At 36.2% G+C, this 23,938-nt stretch overlaps 1 protein-coding gene across 1 annotated transcript in view; it reads right to left on the reverse strand.

Moving 5' to 3' along the window:
- Positions 1–884: 884 nt before the first annotated feature.
- The window catches only part of DKK2 (dickkopf Wnt signaling pathway inhibitor 2), a 102,239-nt gene continuing 79,185 nt past the window's right edge, over positions 885–23,938 (reverse strand). The window contains exons 2-4 of the mRNA XM_090267983.1: positions 6,525–6,675; positions 5,186–5,341; positions 885–2,926 (exon numbers count right to left, since the gene is read on the reverse strand). Coding sequence (XP_090124109.1) covers positions 2,676–2,926; positions 5,186–5,341; positions 6,525–6,675 — 558 coding nt within the window. The 3' untranslated portion in view covers positions 885–2,675. The remainder of the gene's footprint in view (positions 2,927–5,185; positions 5,342–6,524; positions 6,676–23,938) is intronic.

Consider the following 23,938-nt stretch of genomic DNA (forward strand, 5'->3'; position numbering starts at 1 on the left):
AGTGTCTAATTTTTACATTTTCAGCCCTTTAACATCTCCAACATAACATGAGCTCTTACAACCATGCCCAGTCTCAAAGTTGGTGAGTACTGCTTGTCAAACGTTTCTGACATCTCTGGGTTCAGGAAGCATTGTCTTTGTACCTTAAGGGAATAAACCAATAACCTAAGCATGTTGGAATTTCTAGTTTGAGAAAATTTTAACCTGGAGAGAAGATTATAAGAAATATGGTAGGTGACTCAATTGTTTTGAAGAAGTTTGTAGAGAGTCCTTTTTCCAAGATGTTCCAGAAGGCAAAATAAGAATAAATGAGTGGAAAACATAAGCTGGAATACTTGAATGAAAAAAATAACTTTCTAACAATTGCAGCTGTAAAGCCATGAAAGAAGCTGCCTTCAGTAACAGTAAACCGCCTTGGATCATCTTACAGTGATGTCATCCAAAGGATTTCTACTCAGACTGCAAAATCAGATTGAGTCCAATTGAACTTTGAGAATTTATGATTCTGTGAAAGCTTTTTCCATAAGCAAAATACAAGAAAATTTGAATTCCATTTTTCAAGGAGAAAATTTTAATATATTTCATCTTATTATACATTTCCCCTAAATTACAAAGTCAATTACTGCAAATATATTCTGCTACAAAGCTTTCTGTAAGAAATATCTCTATAAGAAAATACATCTCATTAACATTTCCTGTAAATAAGTTACTTCAAATAATAATTTTCGAAGGGATGCCCATAAGGGAAATAATTCAGAAACCAAATTCTAAATGTAATTGTTACATAGGAAATGTTTGACTGAAATGTCCCATTTTCATGTTTCCAAGCTTATAGAGTCCTGTTTACGCAGACTTTGGTTCTTGGATAGATTAGCTGATTTTTTTTGTTTGTTTGTTTTTTCAGACATGTGGGGAAAATGTAAATTTTAATGCTCCTAGTAAATGTGTGTGGGAGGCTGAAATTCTTAATAGACATGCAGGCTCAGATTCAATTTCCACTAGAAGAACTTGAATTTGAGACTGAAAATGAGAATTAAGTAAAAGAAAATTAAGGCATGACTTTTAGCCTATAGAAGAAAAGGTCAAAAGTAACAACTATAACATTTTTGCCTTATGCTCTAGACATAATATTTAGAAATGAGTAAAGTAAAAAAGGTAATAAAATGGTTTCAAAGAATGAAGAACCTGTGGTTTTTATAGGTTAGCAATATGTAGATTTTACAACTTATTCCACTTATATATTTTCTACCTCAATGGATGCAGAAACTATATCTTTGGCAAAAAGTAATAAAAACATAAAAAGCTGTTGTAGACAAAAGTTGGTACAGGAAAATCAGATGTTGCTACCAACCAGTTAGATGCTTATTGAGGGCAATGGAAACTTACTATGTACTACCTGTCTTGGGGCCCACTTTGTGGGAACTCCTCATATTATTTTAGGTCCTTAAATGTATAAAATATATTTTTTGAGGTCAAGTAGTGACCTCACACTGTTCTCATCTATGTGGTAAATACTTGAGATAACAAATTCCATAGAAAGCTTCCATTTAAGTTGTGCAGCCTTCGGACTCAAATATGAATAGTCATTTTATGCTTCAGACATATCTATGAGTTGCCCAAACCTGGATACTTGACAAATTTTTCCCCATTTCCTGGCTGGCTTCAGTGCAGAACAGACACAGCCCCAGTCTGTATTGTCAGCTTTACCCTGTTATAGTTCAAAGTATGTAAAGAGTAAGTATGTTTACCTGTATAATGCTATCAAAACAGGTAATGCCGGAGCTTTAGAAAGTAATGATCTTTCTATTAGCATTGTTTCCCATGAATTTTGGATATCTTAAAAAGATTTATAATCCGTGAAAATTCTGCTGTGTGCTTTTCGTGACTAATGGGGAAAGGTGGGGAAATAAAATATATTCATGGGAGGAATCACATATAATTCTCCTTGAGAATCTGATTGGACTACTTTTGTTTTATTATAGTGGCGCTTAGTAAGTATAGGTGAAAGTAAATATTGGAAAATATAAATAAACAATTTTAGGAAAAACAAGTTGTTTTTTTTTTCCTATTCTAAAGGCCTTAATAAAAATCCTCGATTATCAACTGCTTTCTTCCTTGTCTACCAAGGCCTTTAATTGAACAGTAGTAGTGTTCCAAATTAAAAGGTGATTCTGTGTTGCAATTTAACTCTGCTCTGTTTTTCATTTCCTATTTAACAACTTTTTAATGTTTTAGGCCCTATTGTATACCAAGATATAATAGAAGTATTTTGTTAAACTATAACTTTGAACAGAAATAGGGCTTTTGGGTTATTTTATAGACAACCATCGATCTGAAGGAAACTGATCCTCCAGCACAACCTAAAATTTTGGAAAGTCACATGGTATTCATCGAAAATTTTCACTGTGCTTTTTTTTTCAGTAATTGCATTTTCACAAGTGTGTACATTATTTACATAAACAAACTGCATAATGGAAACGCACTGGTTGTACTACATTTGTCAACCTTTCCAGTCAGCTCAGTTCTCCTTTTCTTTCTCTCACTCTGTGATCTATACTTTTATCACAAGCCTTACATTAGCCATTCTTCTGAGATCCAAATCCTACTGTCCACCATGGTGTGATGCATTAGATGCACAGATTCAGTCTGCTCATGATGTGTTTCCTCTGAAGAGATCATATTTTCTGACACATGTGGAGTCTGGCTTTGGAGGAGTAGGTGGCATCCTTCCATACTTTGCAAGACAGGCCCTTTGCGCAGTCACACCGCTGGAAAATTTCCAACCCATGAGAGCCTTTCTTGCGCTGCTTGGTACAGACCTCCCCCTGATGGAGCACTGGCTTGCAGATTTTGGTCCAGAAGTGACGAGCACAGCAAAACCCTTCAATGCAGTCTGATGATCTTAGGCACGGGTCTCCTTCATGGCCTGTGGGGATGATGACCAGAATATATTACCATGACACTTCAGAAAAGAAACACATAAAATACTTTTACTTATGCTATCTTCCATAATGTTTTGAATTGACTCTCCCTCTAATCATGTAAATCCATTAGTATTTATTTCCATATTTGTCTGAATATCAAGTTTAATGAAGAGCTTGACTGTACTTGATCATAGTCTGCTTCTAGGCATTTCCTTGATCATTATTTTTTTTTTTTACTAGGTGAATAAGAAATACATAAATAAAAATAATTTCTGTCCAATTAATTAATTTGATACCTTCTTGAGAGCTGTACACAAACTTTGATTCAAGGAGGATGCTGAAATTCTCAGGAACTCCCAAGATCATGTAGTAGAGTCTAGCCAGGACAACAGGTACTAATTCTTCAAAATAGAAGGTACTGAATGCAGTGAACTAGTCACACTGGTAGTGGCAGGACTAAGTACCAGAGGATGCTAGACCAAACAGCAGGAAGCCACCACCACATTCAGGCTAGAGGACCCAGGATGAGAACTCAGCAGGCCCAGCTGGCAGGACTCGAACACCAGTGGAGGCGGGGAGACCATGCTCGCTCTCCCCTCCTTCTCCTCTTGGTGTCCCACCACAGCCACATCCACATGGATGCAAGTCACCTGACAGGGAGCCTAAGAAATACAGCCTATAAAATGTTGTGATACAGAGAAAAGGCAGATCCAGGGTCAACCAAGAACCCACCATAAAAAACATATGCAAGCACAAATATGTGTATTTCTTTCAAAAAGAAGAATTAAGTCAGCAAAGAGCATCCACATATCACAGCTTGGTTGCTGTGTAACCTGGATAAAGAAGGGGTCAATAAACTCCTCTGTAATATCCAGATTGTAAATAATTTTGGCTCTTTAGATCATGTGTATCACAACTTCTCATTCTGTTGTTGTATTACAAAAAGAGCCATAGATCTTGCCAAATGAATGAGCAAGTCTGTTACAATAAAAGATTATTTACAAAAGCAGGCAGTAGAACAGATTTGACTCACAGACCATGGTGTGAGAATCCTAGTAGAGAGGGTTCTCTGTCATCTCAATGTAACCAGCCCCACTGTGCGATGTAGACACAACTTGCTAGCCATCAGCATGAGATTATTTCCTCCTTGCCACAATAAAATTACACACATAATTATATAAAAATAATTAGTAATTTGAAAGTATGTAGTGACATAAGCATCTGTTACAAATGCATGTGAGTTTGATGGAATAGAAATAGGAGATAAGGGTAAAGGATGCGGCATTTAGGGAGTGTAAACAAAGGATAAGTGAAGAAGAATTGTCATCACTAGCCCTATTCATGTGACCATTAGTATCCTAGGTCAGACTAATAGGTCAGGTGTTTTATATGATGATTTCTCTGCAGAGGATGAAAATGCAGGGAAATAGTTTTTGTGTTCAAGCAAGTCAGGGAAATACAGAATTTAAAAAAGTTAACCAGTCTTCCTCATTGCTGGAATTCTCAGAGCCTTCAATATACCAAATCTTATTATGACGTTCCAAAAATGGCAAGATATGTTATTATAAAACTCTTGAACATAGGACACTTTTATTCATAAAATGTCTTGAAGGAGTAGTGCTCCACAAAATACACTTACTTGCAAAAAGCTTCCTTTAAAAATGGATATGTATCGTGCTTTGAAAATGTATTACTAATAATAAGGTTCATACTTTAAAATTTTATTATTAGGTATTGGGCTTCTCAAATATTTTGAAACAAGGAAGAAGATTTATGGCCATACATAATCTCACTAGAAAGCAATTATTTTTGATAAGTTCTTTTATTAATAGTATGTTATTTGGTTGTTTAGTGAAACAAAATTTGTGAATCTGCAAAGGTGAGAAAGACTCAAAAACAGTAATTTAATCATATGGAGGCAAACATTTTTCCATTTATTTTTCAGAATGCTTTATCTTTTGATATGACAAAAATGTTTGTATAAAAATTTTTCTCTAAATTCCATGTATAAGACAGGACTGTTAAGAAAAATACATGATTGATCAGCGTACCACAATCTTGTAACACATATTTTCTAACAATTTAGAAAATCTAAGAAAGCTCCAAACATCCTCAAAATTAAGAATTAATAGATTCAATTAAAATCTTGCCCTTAAAATATGTTCCTTGTATCTTCCTAAAGCCAATGAAATGAATTATCCATATTTTCTATACTTCTTTATAAAACAAGAAAAAGAAAGCATAAAACTAGTTATCCCTACCTTTTATATGTGACATCTTAGTGTGTGGTCTTCCTAGATTCTGCCATCCCAAGTCGTGGTTTGAGTAATGACCATGGTTTCGATCTCTGTGCCGAGTGCCATCCAGAGCTGGGATGTGAGGGGTTAAGATGCTCTCAGTGACTGGGATGCAGATGCCTGGAGATGGTCAGGTAAGCCATTAGTCTTACTCAATTCTATACAGCATGGTTCTTATCCAAGTATTCTCCTATCTATCTACCCACTTATCTATCTATGATCTATCATCTACCTATCATCTATTTATTCATTCATCCATTCATTCATTTACAAAGTTATTGAAACTGAGTATTGAAAATTTGGCCCTGAACCAGGTCTCCTTGATTGGTATCTTGTCTTTCTCAAGACTAAATGACCCTGGGCAAAAATCAGAATAAACACAGAATTCACTTTATCAAGTTATTGTGAATACATGTGAAGTGCTTAGAATAGTGACATAGTAAAGTATTAAATTAATATTAGCTATTCACACTTTTAAAAGGCCTGACCAGATATTTATCTTTGGAACTCAGGTACCTTTGTTTAATCAACAACACAATCTTAAGCTGCACTATAAACATCCCTAATGGAATGAGGTCCTCTTTTTTCTACCTCCTGTCCAACACATTTTCGGTAGGACCATGCCCAGAGGTAAAGAACAAATATAGGAATATGAGCCTGATTATGTTGTTTGCATGACTAAGTGTATGTTTCTGATCACTTCCTAAATTATTTAGTGGTTTTACTATTTACTGTCTGTGGTTCTTCATTTTATTTTAATGCTGAATTTGTGCCTATAAATTCATTAGATGGGGTAAAGCCATGCTTATAGAATGTCTGGAAAATAGATTCCTATATCTCCTTTTGGAAGAACCAATCAGTTCGTCACCATCTGGGTGCACCACCAGGTAAGGCTGTCAAAAGAAGACTCCTTGAGTATAAGAATCAAGATATGAAACTGGTATGAAATCAGAAGACAGACTCACAACTGCATTGCTAAATCACAGCAGGCCTCTTCCTTTGGTTCTTTTGCATATATTGGCTCATGTATTTAGTAGAATAGAATATCTACCTATATTCACGCAACCCTTCAACAGGGCAAATCCTAGCTCAGCACAGAACAGTAAATACAAAAGGTTATCAGAGTTTAGGAAAATTAGAATTTAGAGATAATCCAGGTATAATCTTATCTAAACCATGTTCCAATTCTTGCCTATTTAGAAAGACTCCTTACATATCAGGAGTCTAAAGAAAAGGGAGCCTAACTGGCCAGACTTTCTAGATGAAAAGAAAGAAGCCCATCAACACCAAGTGTGGTCTTTACCATTATTGCAGCGGGTACCAGGACAACACATGCCATCTCTATGGCAGCGCTTCTTTTTCCTTCGACACACCATGCAGGCCGATGATCCTTGGTGGGGACTGTGGCAGTATCTCCCAACTTCGCATTCTTTATCACTGCTGCAAGGGTAGGCCTGCCATGAAGTACAATAACACCACCAAATGCAAAGTAGATTAGATCTTCTAACACTGACAAAAAGTTACTGTTGCAAATTATGATGAAAAATAAGTCACAGTATATACTATTGTAATAATGTTCTGAGCATAGATCCTACATAGCAACATCTACTTGAGAACGTTAGAAAGGTTAATTGTTGATGGTGAGAAAGATAGAGTTGACACTACTCACATATTTTCATTGACACAACTTTGGAGTTAAAATTTAGACTTGGAGTAGATTAGTAGAGGCCTTAAAAGTGACTTTGGGGGCTTAGAAGCAGTTATAATCCTTAGAGTGCCCTCATTTAAGGTGTGAATGAAGCAGTGAGCTTAGCCACTCTCATTTTCATCTGCTAGACTAGGATGATGTGGGGGTTTAAGTAAAACAACAAAGGGCTGTGCTAGAACCTGAAACGCATCTGCCCAATTATGGAGCAGATGCAAGGAGCAGAACCACTTCCAATGTGGTGATGAACAACAGTGGTGCTCTGAATGGTCAGAGAGATGCTAAGCTCCTGTTATACTATCGTGTCCTCGGGAAACAGCAAAGCAGGCCCCTTACTCATAAGAATAGCCCTATTCGCTACTGCATCTTCAATTTATACAGAAATGACTTCTATGCCTACATTTCTCTACTAAGTTATGCATTCTGAAGGCTACTGAAGCAGTGCCATAGTATCTCAGAAAGTAAAACAGATTCTATAGTTATATACTAGCCTCTTGGAAGTTATCAGAACACTTAAACATCCCTGTTTTCAGAGACTGAGAGTTGATAAACTGAAATGTCACACCACACATCAAACTTACCCGTATTTTGAGGCACATTGACAGGAAGACATATTTATGCTTTTTTTTCTTTTTTTTTTTTTTTTGGTAGTTCATTTCTCCCCCTGATTTTCAGAGTAATGCACAATTAATTTTTAATTGAAAATTTTTTTTTAAAAGTTAGCTGTGTAGTTTTTCAAGCAAGCATAAATGATATGAATATAAAACTATGGGGTAACATTTTTGTGACTCAGATAATGAGTGTCATTTGCGTGCTTTACTTATGACATGAGGATTGATGACCTAACTGTGTGCATTGCTTGTTCCTTTCCCCTGTCTCTCTCTTTCCTTCTCTTGTTTCTACCATCGCCTTTCTTCCCCGTGCCCTCTGCTGCTTTTGTGTATACACTGTGTGTATATATTCAGCCCCCACATGTTTTCCATTTAGACTGGATCATCTTCAGTAAGAGGAAATAAATATGAAGTTGATGTGTGAGCCTGAAAACTTTACATGTGGTTCTATGAAAAAAACACTTCTAGCATCACTACGATTTACTGTTTACACTCAAAAGAAAATAAAAAATGGAAAACCATTAATTTTAAATTAAAAGTGCTTTTGAAGGACTACACAGTGACAATATTTGATGCTTATATTATTAACATTGGAGCCAGATGAAGCTATAAGATGCATTTGTTTATTATTGTCCCATTCTGGAACTATTACTAGGCTTAAGGGAAAATCTGAATGAAGTTGAATTCAGAGTATTAGGCCATTTTTCAGGACTCCAAAACTGATGAAAACAAAACAAAAGTCACTTCCTGACTTGCCACACTCTTTCCCCCAAGCACTTTACTCCCTTTATATTTAAACTCATTCATTTTAATTGAAGTACAATTCACATGGATCTGATTCATTTACGTTTATTTCATCAAATTGTTTTGCAAGAAACATTTGATGTCTTACAAGTTTTTTTCCTTCCTCAAAAATAGGACATGTTCTTTCAACAGAAATAAACACTTGCCACCTAAAACATCATGTGCAATTTACAATTCAAACAACAAATCTTCAAGAGAATCTAAATATGAAATAATACTTGGTTCCATTCCTTAAAAAAATAGTCTATATGGTAGAAAGCAAGTTGTTTGCTAAAAGCAGTTATTGTCCAGAAAATTGTGGAAAGCGCATTATCATCATCTCACTCTGAATTGAAAAGAAATAAAAAATATTGAAATTGAAAATATTCAGTACAGATGATATTATAACAATAATATGTGTAGTAGTCTTTTATTTGAATGTGATCGCAGTAAAATTCTCACAAAATTTTTTTAGAGCAAAGCTCATTTTGTCTGAGAAAATGTATTAAAGGATAACTAGTTTTATTAGGTTTCATTTTATCTTTTAATTGACTTGAAATAAAAATTACACAGGCATAAAAAGTATGCAGGATTTCTTTTATAAAAGGTTATTGTTAATGTGAACTTATACTTGGAATGGAATCTCAGAACATAATATTGAGAGGAATTCACTGACAATTAAAAAAAATGTTAATAATTGAAATTCAAGGTTATCTTGCACAGCTTCTAGGTTGCTTATGGAACTTCTGGTTCCAATAAACAGCTTTTATGTATGAGTAAAATCAAGAAAGGATGACACAAATTAATTAAAGCAGGTTTTAGGCAAAGCAAGTGATATTTGGGGGCACATCTGGCCTTCTGAAATCAGTGTTTCCCAACACTGATCGATCTACTCAGCCGTAAAATTTCCCTTGCCATAGCCATTAGCGAGAAAATGAAGAACATGAGAAAATAGGATCTGCCCCATTAAGAGCAAACCTCATGGTTTCAGCTTAAAATTATTTTTCAGTAAAGAGTTTTAAACAAGACATTTTCAACTCAAGTATAGGGACTCTGCAGTCCGCAATTAAGGTTTCTTTCTCCTTTTTTCCTATATTAACCCCTTTGACAGTCTGAAAATAGTATCACAGGGTGGGAGAGAGGGAAAGAGGGAGGAAGGGAGAAAAAAGAAGCACTTGGTGAAAGTCATTGTGGAGGATACTAACATATGATGACTGTGGCGATTAGCAGACCACTGAAGGGAATTATATACATTAATAAAAGTGCCATTCAGAAACTTTCTCATGAAAAAATATCTTGATTTTCCATTTACTTTGGATCAAAAATCTGTTTCTGGACTCATTCGATGATGGGTTTGTGAATAACAAAAAGTGAATTTGAGTACTTCAAGTTTCCATTTAACAAAAATAACAATATGCTTCCCTGGTACTCATTTAAAAAATGAATAAAAAGACTAATTTATCTTACCTGCCATGGAAATGGTTCATAATGAATTTTTATGACTCTTCATTTACTTGACTTTAGGTGAACAGTATGAGGAACAATGACAGTCTGTGTCACTGTAAGTCAAGTGATAGAATTAGGGAGAGACCTTAGTCACTTGTCCTGTACTAAAGTACTTTAAAATTGCCCTGAGCAGTGTGGCTCAGTTGGTTGGAACATCATTTATATGCCTAGGTTGTGGGTTCAGTCCCTGGTCAGGGCACATGCAAGAGGCAACTGATCAATGTTTCTCTCTCACATTGATGTTTCTCTCCCTCTCTCTACCCCTTACTTCCCCTTTCTCTCTAAAAAAAAAAAAGAAAAGAAAAGGAAATGAATAAGCATGTCCTCAGGTGAGGATAAATAAATGAATAAAAACATTCTAAAACTGAAACAGAAACTTGGCTCTGTGAACATCCAAGAGTAATCGCCTTCATGAAGAATCATTCATGACTTAGCCTTGGTCACAATTAAGAGATGAATTCATTTGAGAAAGCTAATAATAGCAGATGATGATGGGCCATAAATTAAGAATGTCTGAGGGTTGTCCAGGATCAGGCCAAAACACAAAGTTTTGCCCAACCCGTTTCTTAGGCAAAGAAAAAAAATGGTTTCCATAAAAAGCAGTGCTGGTTATCATTACAACCATGACATGAACCAGAAAAAAAAAAGTAAACACATTGACACATCGGCTATAGCTTAAAGTCAATGAGAAATGAACATTTTTCTTAGTATAAAGGATTTTTTTCATTCCATTGACTCTATGCTAATTTGGAACCATTGTTTAAAATTTTAGCAATGAAGTGAAGAGAGATCAAGTGACTTCTGCTAGTAAGTCACACGACACGTGTGTGCCCAGCAGCAGGGAACTCAGTGATGTCAGGCCTCACTGTGAGGTGCCATGATTAAGAGCAGTTAGTAGTGGTGGTTTAATGCACATATAGAGAAGGTGTTTGAGTGGTGACCTGTGAACTGAATTTAGAGATTAGAAAAGTAAACTTGGCCACTTCTTTTCCTAGAAGCCTCCAAATATTCACAGCATGTCCTGTTGTAGCTGTTGTCAAGACAGAATACTGGTGGGAAACACTGATAAGACTGTAAACAACATTTTCTCATTTCATTTCTTGACAACAGTTTATGCCCAGTTAAACTCAATGTAATCAGAATTATAAGCAAAAGCCCGTCATGAAAATAATAATATTACAGAATGAACAAAAGAAAATGAAATGTTACTGCATCTCATTTGTACTAACAGAGCCTTTTTTTTTTTTTTTTTTTCACTTATTCTCAAAACTGCAGAGAGAAAAGGCCTATTAATTTGAGGTTGAGATTTAGGATCGAATTTATTCTTATTTTTCACTTACTGCCCATTCCTTAGAATATTCAAATGCAACAATAAAGTCAATATATTCCTAAAAATAATAAAATAAGAGAAAGTGTTTCAGGTATCTCAGCAGCACTGGCTATTGAAAAGACTTGGCTATAACTAAGCCTTAGTTTAACTTGCAAGTTTTCAAAATAATGGCATTGCTCCTATTTAATAATGGGGAGAAAAAAGGAAGAGAGAAACATCACAAATTGTTCATGTGGGATGGCCACCCATCCGGATTTTTGCAAGACCGCCCTAGTTTTGTTCTTGTTTTAATCGGGACAATCCTTTGTCCCCCAAGCACTGTTTGTAACAACCTCGGGAAGTTTTCTGGAGCCAGAAAAACATCATCAGCTGGGCGGACAGAAAAAAAAAAAGCCTGTGGTGATGGGGGCGTGGGGGACGTGCGGCGGGCGTTGGGCGGGTATGGAACAACCCAGCTGTGGGAATAAGAAACATTTGGAGCGAGGGAAGGTAGCAGCAAGGAGCTGGGGCGTCAAAAAAACAGCAGAAGGCTGGCAGTTACCTCTGCGAAACCGGATCAGACTGGCTATCCCTAGGTCCTCAGAAAAAAGATTAATTTTGCTTGTCACACATTTCATGTGATAGATCTACATTTCAATGAACATGCAAGGTATGCTACCCTTGAAGGTAGTCATTTCAAATTCAAACCCTGTAATTGCAACTGCAGGAGGTCCAGCGGCATAGCACTCCCTCCGACTCCTGTGCGTTAACACTGCAAGCCAAGGCTGTGCAATCTGATCTTTTCCATTGTCCGCAATTACCTCTAGAGCAGTGGTTCTCAACCTTCCTAATGCCGCGACCCTTTAATACAGTTCCTCGTGTTGTGGTGACCCCCAACCCTAAAATTATTTTTGTTGCTGCTTCATAACTGTAATTTTGCTACTGTTATGAATCATAATGTAAATATCTGATATGCAGGATGTATTTTCTTTGTTACAAATTGAACGTAATTAAAGCATAGTGATTAATCACAAAAACAATATGTAATTATATATGTGTTTTCCGATGGTCTTAGGTGACTCCTGTGAAAGGGTCGTTTGACCCCCAAAGGGATTGCGACCCACAGGTTCAGAACCGCTGCTCTAGAGGATAAGGGCATGCTACGTGCATCTTTAAGGATTTCTGAACATAAGGCAGGAAGGTTGAACTATATTAAATTCCAAGTGGAAAGTTCAGGTAGTTTAGGATGTTCTGGATGTGTGCCATAGCTTCATTAAGGCAGCTGCTTGGTAATCATTCAATATTCAACGATTATTTATTCAGTATTTATTTATTGAACACCAACCATGATTCAGACACCTGGTTCAGTGTTCTATACATATTTTGCCCGTGTTACTCCTAAAATAATTTTTAAAAATAAATAACCTTTCACACATTTGACATGTAAAATTTGCAACATAAGTTTACATTTGTTTTAATATTATGATATGTAACATTAAGCATTTTATAAAATGAAATTCACAGTAATTTGACATTGTTCAATTGATCTATGCATATTGATCCTAAAATAAATCACAACATATTTATTGCTAGTTTTTTAAAATTAAACTCTTAAAAACATTCAATTAAGTTTTAAAATATAAAAATTTTCACAACTAATTTGAATATTCTGTATGCAGAACTTTCCAATTGGAGCCAAGCTTCACTTTTAAAGAATTAATGATAAGACAAAGAAAGGAGGTGCCCTTATTCATTTAGGATGCCCTGATCAAAGATTAAGAATATCTTTGTTAAACCAATATCCCAAATTCTACTTTAGTTTGTCATCCAAAAATTTTTTTTGTACCTCTGTCTAATGCAGTGTAACAAGATTTGGAATGCATAACAGTTTTGGCTCCCCCCCTCCATAAAAATGGCAAAACTTATTGTAAACACAGGCATATTCTAGACAATTTTAAGAAAAAGAAAATGGAAATTGAGGATCTGGAAACTGATTCCCTTAAAACCATTCATGCTGTGCACACTAGAGTAAGTACTTTTTAGACATATTCATTTTCAGGCTGAGGTTGCTAGACCTTTGTTTTTTGATATTAAAGTTCAGAGCTGTGAGAATTTCTACTAATACTGCCTGGGTTATAAATTAAGAATGATGTATTTCTGCCAGCGGTCCATTAACTTTCCTAATGTATTCAGGAAACCTCACTTAAACAATAATTCTATGAAATAAAGTCAAGGTCCTCTCAGACTTCTCCGTTCTCTGTGTGTCATTAAGCAGAAATGAGATTCCAGGGAATTTTCTACTTTGAACCCACACCACATTCTCAGCTGTAACACGTGCATTACTACTATAGCTCACGAGGTAAATGGGGAGCACTAACCCATAGGGTCTCAGTACCTAGAAAAATCTGAAGCAGGCCATTTACCTGGCTAACATTTTTGCCTGTTTCTGACCAATTTTCCCCTCATTTGGAATATATAGGCCAAATTAATTCTATTCCATGCTCAAAAAGTAGCATCTCAGGAGTGCTTTTGCAGCAGTGGTTGGAGACCATTGTACTTCATATATAATTATAAAGTCTTTTATAATCCTGTCATTGGTTGAATGTAATTATTCTAATCAAAACAGAGAAACTGCACAATTTAAAGTTTCCTCCCAAATCCAGAATCAAATGTCTATAACATAAAATTTGTGTTGCACCTTACAAATTTCCCTGACCTCATGATCTTCAGAAAGGTAATATGGAATTATCACCTAGGAAAAATTTTGGAGGTATACTGCAATCTGAATTATGCCTCCACAATGAGTTCGCTGTTACAAGTTACTTGAGTCTCAGTTTCCTCCTTGATAAGATGGGTATGTTGTTACCTTCAGCAATATTTCCCTACTTACCTAATCATAAAAAGCTCATGAGCTTTATTTAGAAACTATTTTTTCACAGACTTCTCATGGAGATTCTGTAGGAGTAGATATGATTTGGATATCTGTATTTTTAATAAATACTGTCCTGGTGATCACATGATTAGGTAAGATAAAGAATCACTGCTTCATAGAATTGTTGCAAAGATTAAGGATGCCTCTTGTATCAAGGTCTGTCCAGGAAAAGTCCAGCCATTGTTAATATAACAAGAATGGTTTGTGTGACATTGCTGTAACCTGGCAGCCAAGGAGAGTGGACTAGAATGCACCTGTGTGAACAATGACAACTTCTCTGTACTAGTCAGTGGGGGCAGTAGATGCCATTGAGTGAGCATGTGTACTGTGTGGCTATCATATTGAAAATGACTGAGCAAGTAGAGCAATCACATCATATTTTATGTTAAGCTTGAACATTGTTCCATGGAGACTACTCAGGTGATTCAGAAGGCCACAGCTATGGGCAACTGGTGACTGGCAGCTTCATCACAAGAACACACCCACTTATGCATCACATCTGGTGCAGAGTTTTTGGATGAAACATCAAATCACCCAGGTTACTTAGCCCCTGTACAGCCCAGATTTGGCCCTGTGACTTCTGGCTTTTCCCAAAACTAAAATCACCTTGAAAGGGAAGAGATTGCAGACCGTTGATGAGATGCAGGAAATTACAATGGGTTAGCTGGTGGCAATTGGGAGAACTGTGTGAGGTCTCAACATGCCTACTTTGAAGGGGACTGAGGTGTCATTGTCCTATGTATAACGTTTCTTGTATTTTATATCTTTTTTAATAAGCATCTCTGTTTTTCACATTACATGGCAGGATACCTTCTGGACAGGCCTTGTATATTATACAGACAATGTCTGGTCTACATGAGATATGGACTCAGTGTTATCTCCCATATGGACATGGGTCTAAGTGAGGGATTGGTTCCCTGACATCAATGTTGAGTCTAAATAAGATACTCACTGACAACAACAACTATAATATTTCCAGGCAGGGTCATCTTCACTCATTACTTAGCCACTGTGCTTAGAGGTGGGCTTGAGCATTTCTAAAACTATATGAAAAAGTCAAATAGTATATAACAAACACAACAGTGCACTTTGGGAGAAATACAGTGTAGACTCAGAGCTGTCAACACACCCATTATGGCTGGATTGTTTCATATCCTCATGTGGCGTGCACCTGTGTCTTGTTAGCAATGCAAAGGTTTGCAAGGTTTGGGGTGTTTTTTGTTTGTTTCTTATTTTATTTTTATTTTTATTTTTTGTATCATGTGGTTCTTTACAAAACAAATACTCTTTCTCCCCATATCAAGTATGATAAATAGGTGCTGTGTTTTTATTATTTTTCTATTCTTTGATTAGCATCAAATTTCCATTTTAATGAAAAATCACATTTGAAATTTAAATATTAATGTCTAGGGAGATATGAAAACTTAATATACTTTTAAATTGCTATTTAGAAAAGACCTTTTGAATAAGGATAGAATAGGTCAATATTGGTAAATATTTTACTTTGAATCATTTTTTATTTATAAAATCGTGGGTTTAGAAATGAGGATATAAAAGGATGTGTAGTTTGTGTGTGTGTGTGTGTGTGTGTAAGTTATCTAAGGAACTATACCAAATAAATGTGTAACAGAATTAAGTGAAATTTCTTATTCCTTGCTAATTTATGTCTCATGGTTGTCATGTTAGAAAGGCTTGGAATAACTGTTTTCCTAGAGACAGGGCTTCATGCAAGAGTATCAAGAATTCAGACTGAAGATTCTTAAGTAAAAATTTTCTTCTGTTTTATAAATGTTACTTTTTTAGAAGAATCAGATAATCAGTCAAACAATCCATTGTTCCCACAATTATTTATTGGAGCTAGTGTTTATTGTATTGGCTCATTTCATTTACTATAGAACAAGCAAACTTTACACTTCTCTAATCTTGCTTAATTCTCTTTCTTTTCCTCTAGGAATCAGCCTAGACTTATAGTAAAAGGCCATTTACTCATTCTATTCTGCTATTCTGATTTTGGGGAAACAGTTGATGGAAGCTGATAAAATTGAAGATTGCTTTTCTTTTTTTGGTTGGAAAAATGAAAAATAAGCATACCAAAATATAATCCTCAATATTTCTTTGCAGTGAAAATACTCTTAATTTCTGTTTAAGAACTATTTGAATCCCTGAACAAGTATTGCTTGAAAATATAAAGTTGTTACCACTCAAATTTAGAGTCATAAACAAGAAGGCAGACAGCATTTTATCCCTCCAGGTGTGCTTGGAAGAGAGGCAAGTATTTGAGAAGAAGCATGGCCCAAAATGATTACCTACATGGTTGGAGCAAGAGGTTTACTTAATAGTGATAATATAAAGATGCAATTAACTAAGAAATCTTTTGATTAAAAGAGTAGGATGAAGAGGTGGTTCACATTTCTAACACAGAACTCTGCCTAAGTAAGTCATCTATTTCTGCCTCTGCCATTTCAAGGAGAATAAACAGGAATCATGATATTATATAGTACTGAGATATGGAGGGACCAGGATGCAAGTTATATGTGCAACAAGATGAAGTACTTAAACACCTGAGCTTTGGGTAGGCAGGTTTGCCTGTTACTAAGAGAAAGGAATGGATGCTATCTCATACAGATAGTTATTTTATCGTCCTTATTCTTCCCATTTCCCAGCTTGCTTTCTTCTCTGGGTACCTCAAGCCAATATCTTATAACCTGTGACAGTTAAATAATCTGTATTTTGTGCCCGTTTCGTTTTTATTTCTTTGGAATGTTCAGTTGATAAGGCACATCCTTAATAAAAGTTCATTCAAGGAGCACTCTAAGTACACTTATATTGTCATTTCTGGGTTCCAAAGGTCAGGACAAACTCCATTTGAGAGAGTGTGAACCAGTTTCAGATTTTCTAACATAATGACAAGGTTAAAGCATCCAGGTGGGATAGTTGCCTGACTTCCTGACAGAGGAAATTATAATAGCCAAGGCTATTCATTTATTTCAAACATTCACAAGACAATTGAGTTGAAGAGCCTCAGCTTGTCTTTTTATTTTTGCTGTCTAATAATAGCAATTACATGACCACATGTTGTTTATTAAAGTAAAATACTTTTCCAAAAAATAATCAATATCTCAACACGCACATGGTCTTCTCAGCTTCCTACCCCATGACCCATTTAAATTCTTATTGTGTGGAAGAAGGGAGGGACACAGGGGCAAAGAAATTTATGTCTAGCAAAGGATATCACTCATTGGCTTATAACCCACTTCTATCAAAATAATTCTATTTAAATGTTTTGCTAGAGGATTGAAAAGGGAGGAAATTCTGAGCCAGATGACAGAATCTTTGTTTTATGTGATCCCAGTGTTCAAATCTGAGTCTCTGAAATGTGGTACATCTTGTAATGACATACTCAATGTGTTAGTAACTGCAAAGAAAACACATTGAAGACGTTGGTCCCTGACACCACCCACATCCCAGTACATCTGCTTTGAGTAGTGACCAGCAATTTGTGATAATGCCAGAGGGATCGGGTGACTTGTACTAGATGAAAAAAAAAGAAAGAAAGAAAGAAATTATGTCTCTGGACTTAAGTCACTTCTTCTCCACCCCATTGTTCCTTCCACCCTCTGCAAAGAGTATGCTCCTCTGTATGCCTGTTTCTTCTTTTGCTGGCCCTTGTTCATTGCTAAAGATCTCCAGATGTACTGGCACTGCAGTCTTTCTAGCACCTTTGTGTCTGGCCTAACATTCCAGCAGACTTTGCAGCAAAAACGGGGCTTTAAAATGTGAGATGGGGGAGGGAAAGTGAGAAAGAGAAGTCAAGAGCAGCTAAGACAGCAAGGATCCCTCCAGGGACTGCAGTAGATGTGTCCTGGCTCACACAACTATTTTGGTTAACAGGAAATCTAGACAAACAAATTGAATAGAATTCTTTAGCTATATAGTTAATATAGATTTCATACAACTTTGCTAGGGCCAATCGTAATTCTATACATTTTTCTATTTTTTTCCCTTCATATCAGTAATAAAGCGTTTCTAGAATGCTGTTTGGAATCCTATCTGAATTCTGTCCCATTTGTTTTGGTTTGCTTGTTTGTTTTAATCAAAGGACACAACTATGTTACAATAAAGATGGCAGAAAACATTTTTGTTCTTAGCATGGCATACAATCCCTATGTGCCCCTCTGCACTTGAATTAAACACTCTGGCTCTACCAGGCTACCTGCACATGAGAGGGTTCAGCCACACTCTCTCATGACTATGCTTGCAAACATTTCTCTCTGCCAAGAGCACCTTTTCCCCATACAATTCATCATCAGAATAATTCAACTCATCATTCAGAGATCAGATCAAGTAACTTTACTTTTGGGAAAATTTCCAGGTTGGGTCCTCAGTCTCAGCTGATGTGAAGGTCCCTTTAAACTTGTACCCTGCTAATACCGCCTGCTCATCTATACCATGATAGGGATCATGCTCTGTTGAATTCTTTGTCTGCCTTCTTTATACTCTTCGATTACAGAAATCATCTTTCCTCTCTGTATCCCCAGTAGTCACACAATGACTGGAATAATTTAGCATTCCACATTTTGTCCAGTAATGAATTAGTGAATGTGATTTTGTTAAAACACTGGTTGGAAATTTATACCATTGAAGTGACAAAAATAATATGTTCATGTAAGTCCCATCATGAGATGATAAAAAGAAATAATTTGAAAATTAAGAGGTCATTTTATACATATTTTGAATTAGATTTTGAGAAATCAGCTAATGATCTACATAAACCATTTATAACCTACAACTATATAGCTAAGGGCATCATATGTGTTTAAGAAAAAGGCAGGATTGGGCAATGAGTAATTTTCCAGCCAGCAACTTGACTATCAATGTTTCATGTTGAGCTCAGATTCACAGCTTCAAGTGCTATCATCAGTTCCTTTATATTACATTCTTGTAGCTGATGCTATTTTTTACATATAAATTAATTAATGCAGTTATTTTCAACGAGTATAGTGCAGCATACTGGTGTGCCACCAGCACTGACCTCTTTCCCTTAGATTGTCAAATTAAAAAATGACAACAGCCAACGCAACAAGAGCTGTCCAGTGTAAATGGATCAAAATCATACCTTTTTTTTGTTGTTGTTGGATCAGCAAAGAAGTATTTTTGGTGTGCTGCAGAATTTTAGTAGTTTATGTGTGCCATAAGAAAAGGTTCAAGATCATTGATTTTTTTTTTACTGTGTAAACGTTTAGATTTTTTAAAGTATATTTTATTGATTATATTGTTACAATAGTTTCAATTTTTTCCCCCTTTACTCCCCTCCACCCAGCCCCCCACTCCCCCAGCAACCCCCCCCAAGTCCGTGCCCATGGTTCGTACATACAAGCTCTCCCGCTTCACCCTTTCACATATTCTTCTTCTTCTTCTTCTTTTAATAAATAAATGTTAATTAATTATTTTAACAATAAAAAATAACAATCCCTCCCTCTCGGATATTAAGACCCTTTATAATCTTATAAAGGACAATGGGCGAAGGTCTCAAGCTCCTCTAGCTGCTTCAAGATGGACATGGTCGTCGTCCTACCCACCCTTAGGTCCAGAAATCCCTAATAAGAGTGGGGATGTGGAGGGGAGGGTGAAGATCATTGATTTAAAGAGAAAAGTGAGTTCTTTGATTTCTAAGTGGCATCAGTGGTCTCTACCACAGCGATGCTGTCCCAGTCACCGTTCACAGCAGTGATTCCATATTGCTCCTCTTTCCTGATTGTCCCCAGAAAATTATTTAAACCACTTGGTGGGTGGGAGCGATAAGACTGGGCACTTGTGAGCATCAGATCTGACACTCCATCCAAAATGCTTCTTTCTAACTTTTCTTCACCTCTGTCTCTCAATATTTTTCTCTTTGGTGGATTATATCTGATAGTGTTTCTAGTAAACCTCCACCATCTTGAGGTATTTTTGCAAAGAAGCAAGAAAGTGAGCAACTCATAATGGTTTCCTTTATCATCTTGGAGATATGTAAATGGAATAATAAGGGATTCTATTTCTTGATACACCTTAGTCATGGCAAAATAACAACCACTAAAGAGGATTATTCCAAATGCTTGCCCCCTGGAATGCTACCACAAACACATTTATTTGATGTCTAACATATTTATGATCCTAAACAAATTGAGTTAAAGAAGGGTCTCCACAACTGGGTTAAATCAGTTAAATCTCTATAGCATGTCAATTTTCACACACAAACACACACACACATGCACACACACACAATGGGGTCAAATGCCTCCAGGTTTTGAGCCAAATTCCTTTTAAATCATATCTATGGTACACACCTATCCAATTCTTTTCATTAATCTCATACATAGAAATTTTAGAGATGCATACATTCTTCAGCCTACTCCAAGGTTTAAGATCTTAGAGAAATTTGCAAAGGATTTTATCTAGCTCAATCTAAATTTGCATTTGGTGTTTATGAAAGGATGATATAAGCCTATTTCCTGGACAAAGAGGCAAGAAATAGGAGCTCCAGGTTATAGGTCAAATTTTTTGAGTTATATGTTTAGTACGTGTTTTGAGTCTAGTCAGGAATATCATTTTGTGTTTGAAAAGGTTGTGTCTGTATAAGACTTCTGTACAGTTTAGCTGCACAGTCTAGAGATTAGAGAGATTGGAATTCCTTGTGGGAAGAGGAAAGACACAGCCCAATCTGGGCACAGCAGGTATCAGACAGGATGGATTACGGTCTCACTATAACATTTCCTGGGTTTAAATGTGATCACCAGAGCTTTATTCACACAAGCAAGTCAAGTTGTTTCTACGTTAACCTTAGATGAAGTGATTTTTATTACAAAACCCAGCACTAGCCAGGCTCTTTTGTGAAGGCAGATCAAAAACATAAGGATCTGGTCATGTGCTGCTTTTCATCTCCCATCCTTGATCACACTCTAATACACACGGACCAAATTCTGCCTGGGATTTGAAGCAGGATGGTTTGAAAAAGCCATGAATGAGCTCTTAAAATAAGACTGCTCATTCCATAGAATCAGGAACTGAAGCCAAACTTTAATATATGGTATATTGAAAGCTGTTTACAACTTACAAATGATGATTCCAAGATACATTATAATGGCTTTCTTATATAGAAATATTGATCAATAATAGCAGATTTGTTAAAAATCCAGTCTTGCTTTCTGAGAACCTTTCAAAAACAAATCACAGATTTCTGAAATAGAGTTTTATAGAATGAATCAGTTAGAGCATTAATCAACCAGTTATTGGTTATATAATAATAATTAAAATTAATATTTAACAGAAACTGCATAGAGCTATTTGTCTTCAAAATAGTGAATATCTCAAGTACTAACAACTTAACTCTCTGTCACAGATGCCAACATATGTTTGGAGAGCTCTAGGGAGAACTTTATAACATCCAGTATTCTGTCCTGGTAACGTCTGTCGGGGAATCTTTTGATCGTTTATCTAATGTTTGGATGTACAGAGATGGGGTTATAATACACACCCATGTCCTGCTGTCTGGCTGGTTCACTGCTGAGTCTTCAACTAATACCCAATCAAAGGGAAAATGTGTTTCCAGTGATAGAGCAGTATGGTTTTCATTGAGGACAGACTGCCGGAAATAATACAAAAACTGTCTGGGAATTTGGGTGCATAACCTGGGTGTGGTGTGGATGAGATTTTTCCATTTCTCACTAGAGTTTAGCAACTCTCCACATAACCTCAGTCCAGCTATGGATCCTTGCATTCACCATCACACCAGCCGAAGATTCTCCTCCAGCTGACAGATGCCACAGTTAACAGAACTTCTCTATAAAACTATACCTATTTCCTTGAGAAGCTGAAAACAGCCTCCTGGAAACTATAGCTATTTTGCAAATGTATTTTACAAAATGATTTTACAGTTTGCCTAGGCATTTAATCAATGTGTCACTTTAGAAACCAGTAGAGACCAACTGCTGGTGTTTATTACAAATCTCAAATTTTAATTGTAATAATTTTTCCCAAATAACTTCCAAAACTGTAAGCATTCAAAAATTTTACTTACTGGATATTTAATGATATTAAGGTACTATTGTTAACTATTACTTTTGATGATAGTATTGCAATTATATTTTTAAAGTTTGTGTCTCTTTATAAAAACAACTGCAATATTTATGGATGAAATAATGATGGGTAGGATTTGTTTTTAAATGCTCTGCAGAAAGTGGGGATGAGTTGGGGAATGTGAATGAAACAACATTAGCCATGAGTTAAAAATTGTTGAAACTACGGGATGCTCACATGGAGGTTAATCCATACAATACCTTTGTGTAATGTTTGAAAATTTGAAGGAAAACTAAAGAATTCCTGCATCACAGGCAGAACTCTAAAACTAATCTTCAAGGAGCAGCCAAGTCCAGGCATAATCTGAAATCACTTGGTTCCCCACACAGAGCACAGTCAACATCCTGACAACATGAAATAAAAATTCTCTCCAGATTTCATCTTCTCTTTGGAGAGGCTGAAAGGGTAACTTCTGATAAGATTGCACCAGGCCAACAAGACCTCTGATAGTGGGAGTAAACTTCTGACCTTATACAAACTGGATTATTCACCATCTGCTACATGGAGGTAGCCATGAGTTCACTGGATTTATAAATTAGTGCTCCAGCCTCTGATTCTCAAATCTCTAAAGTGAAGATTATCCCAGGAGCCCACACAAAAACAAAACAAAACAAAAAAAACAAACAAACAAACAAACAAAAGAAAAACACCTGTTATGAGCCATTACCAACCACTGACTATTTACTGAAGGGTTAGTAATGTAGGCATCTTAGGGGAGGTAAAGATTAATAAGACAAGATCCTGCCCTCAAGAGACATATATTATATAGGGAAAAAATAAGCCATTGCTTTTGTGAGTAGTCATAACCCAGGTAGTGATGACACTATCCACCCATTTTTTCAAGGAGAGCACACGAACTCCATTGTCTTGGAATGGGCAAGCAAGGGGAAAGATAACTGATATTAAACTGAGTGAAAAATCTCTGAAGATATGGAGTCTCTTAATTTTTAGGGGTCGGGGGTGAAATAACTGGGATGCACGTATGACCTGGAGGATTGTATCTATTGATACTAACCAGGTCAGCTGTAGCTGGTGTTCTCCTCACCCCACCCCAAATTCATGCCATGATAGCTGTTTGAAAGATACTGTAAAGATAAAATGTTCTCTTTAGAAAGCCACATTGTTTCACAACATTTGCTGGGCTTCTAATTGAAATGACAGCTCTTTCTTTTTTTCAGGAAAAATAGAAGTAGCAAAGGATACTTACTCTCTGAATAGCTTTCTCATAAACTCGCATCTGGATAACACCTTCTGGTTGGCAAAGAGCCTTCACACACATTCTCTCATCCAATTAGGGAGGTGATTTTAAAACAAATATTGATGTGAAATTTACATAACATAAAACTAATCACTTTAAAGTGAATAATTCAGTGGCACTTAGTACCTTCACAATGCTGTGCCACCACTGCCTCTTATCCATTCCAAAATATTTCCATCAGTCCAAAATGTGAAGGTATTATTAATTTCAACTTTACAGGTGAGGATGTTTCCTCAGTGACTCCTAGGTGACTTAGGGTCAGTAAGTTCTGGAGCCAGAAACAGAACCCAGGTCTTCTCTCCTTGAATTCTTTACCAGACCAGCAGTTCTCAGTGTAAGTCTGTAACCAAGTCTCCTGGAGGACATGTGAAAACACAGATTGCAGGGCTCCAGCCATAAAGTTTCTGATTCAGTCAAGTCAGGAGTGGGACCTGAGAGTCCACATATCTAGTACACTCCCAAATAATGCTGATGTTGTTGGTCTGGAGACCACACTTT

This window comes from Furipterus horrens, unplaced genomic scaffold (genome assembly GCF_987537825.1).
Source record: "Furipterus horrens unplaced genomic scaffold, mFurHor1.1.pri manual_scaffold_2, whole genome shotgun sequence".
NCBI lineage: Eukaryota > Metazoa > Chordata > Mammalia > Chiroptera > Furipteridae > Furipterus > Furipterus horrens.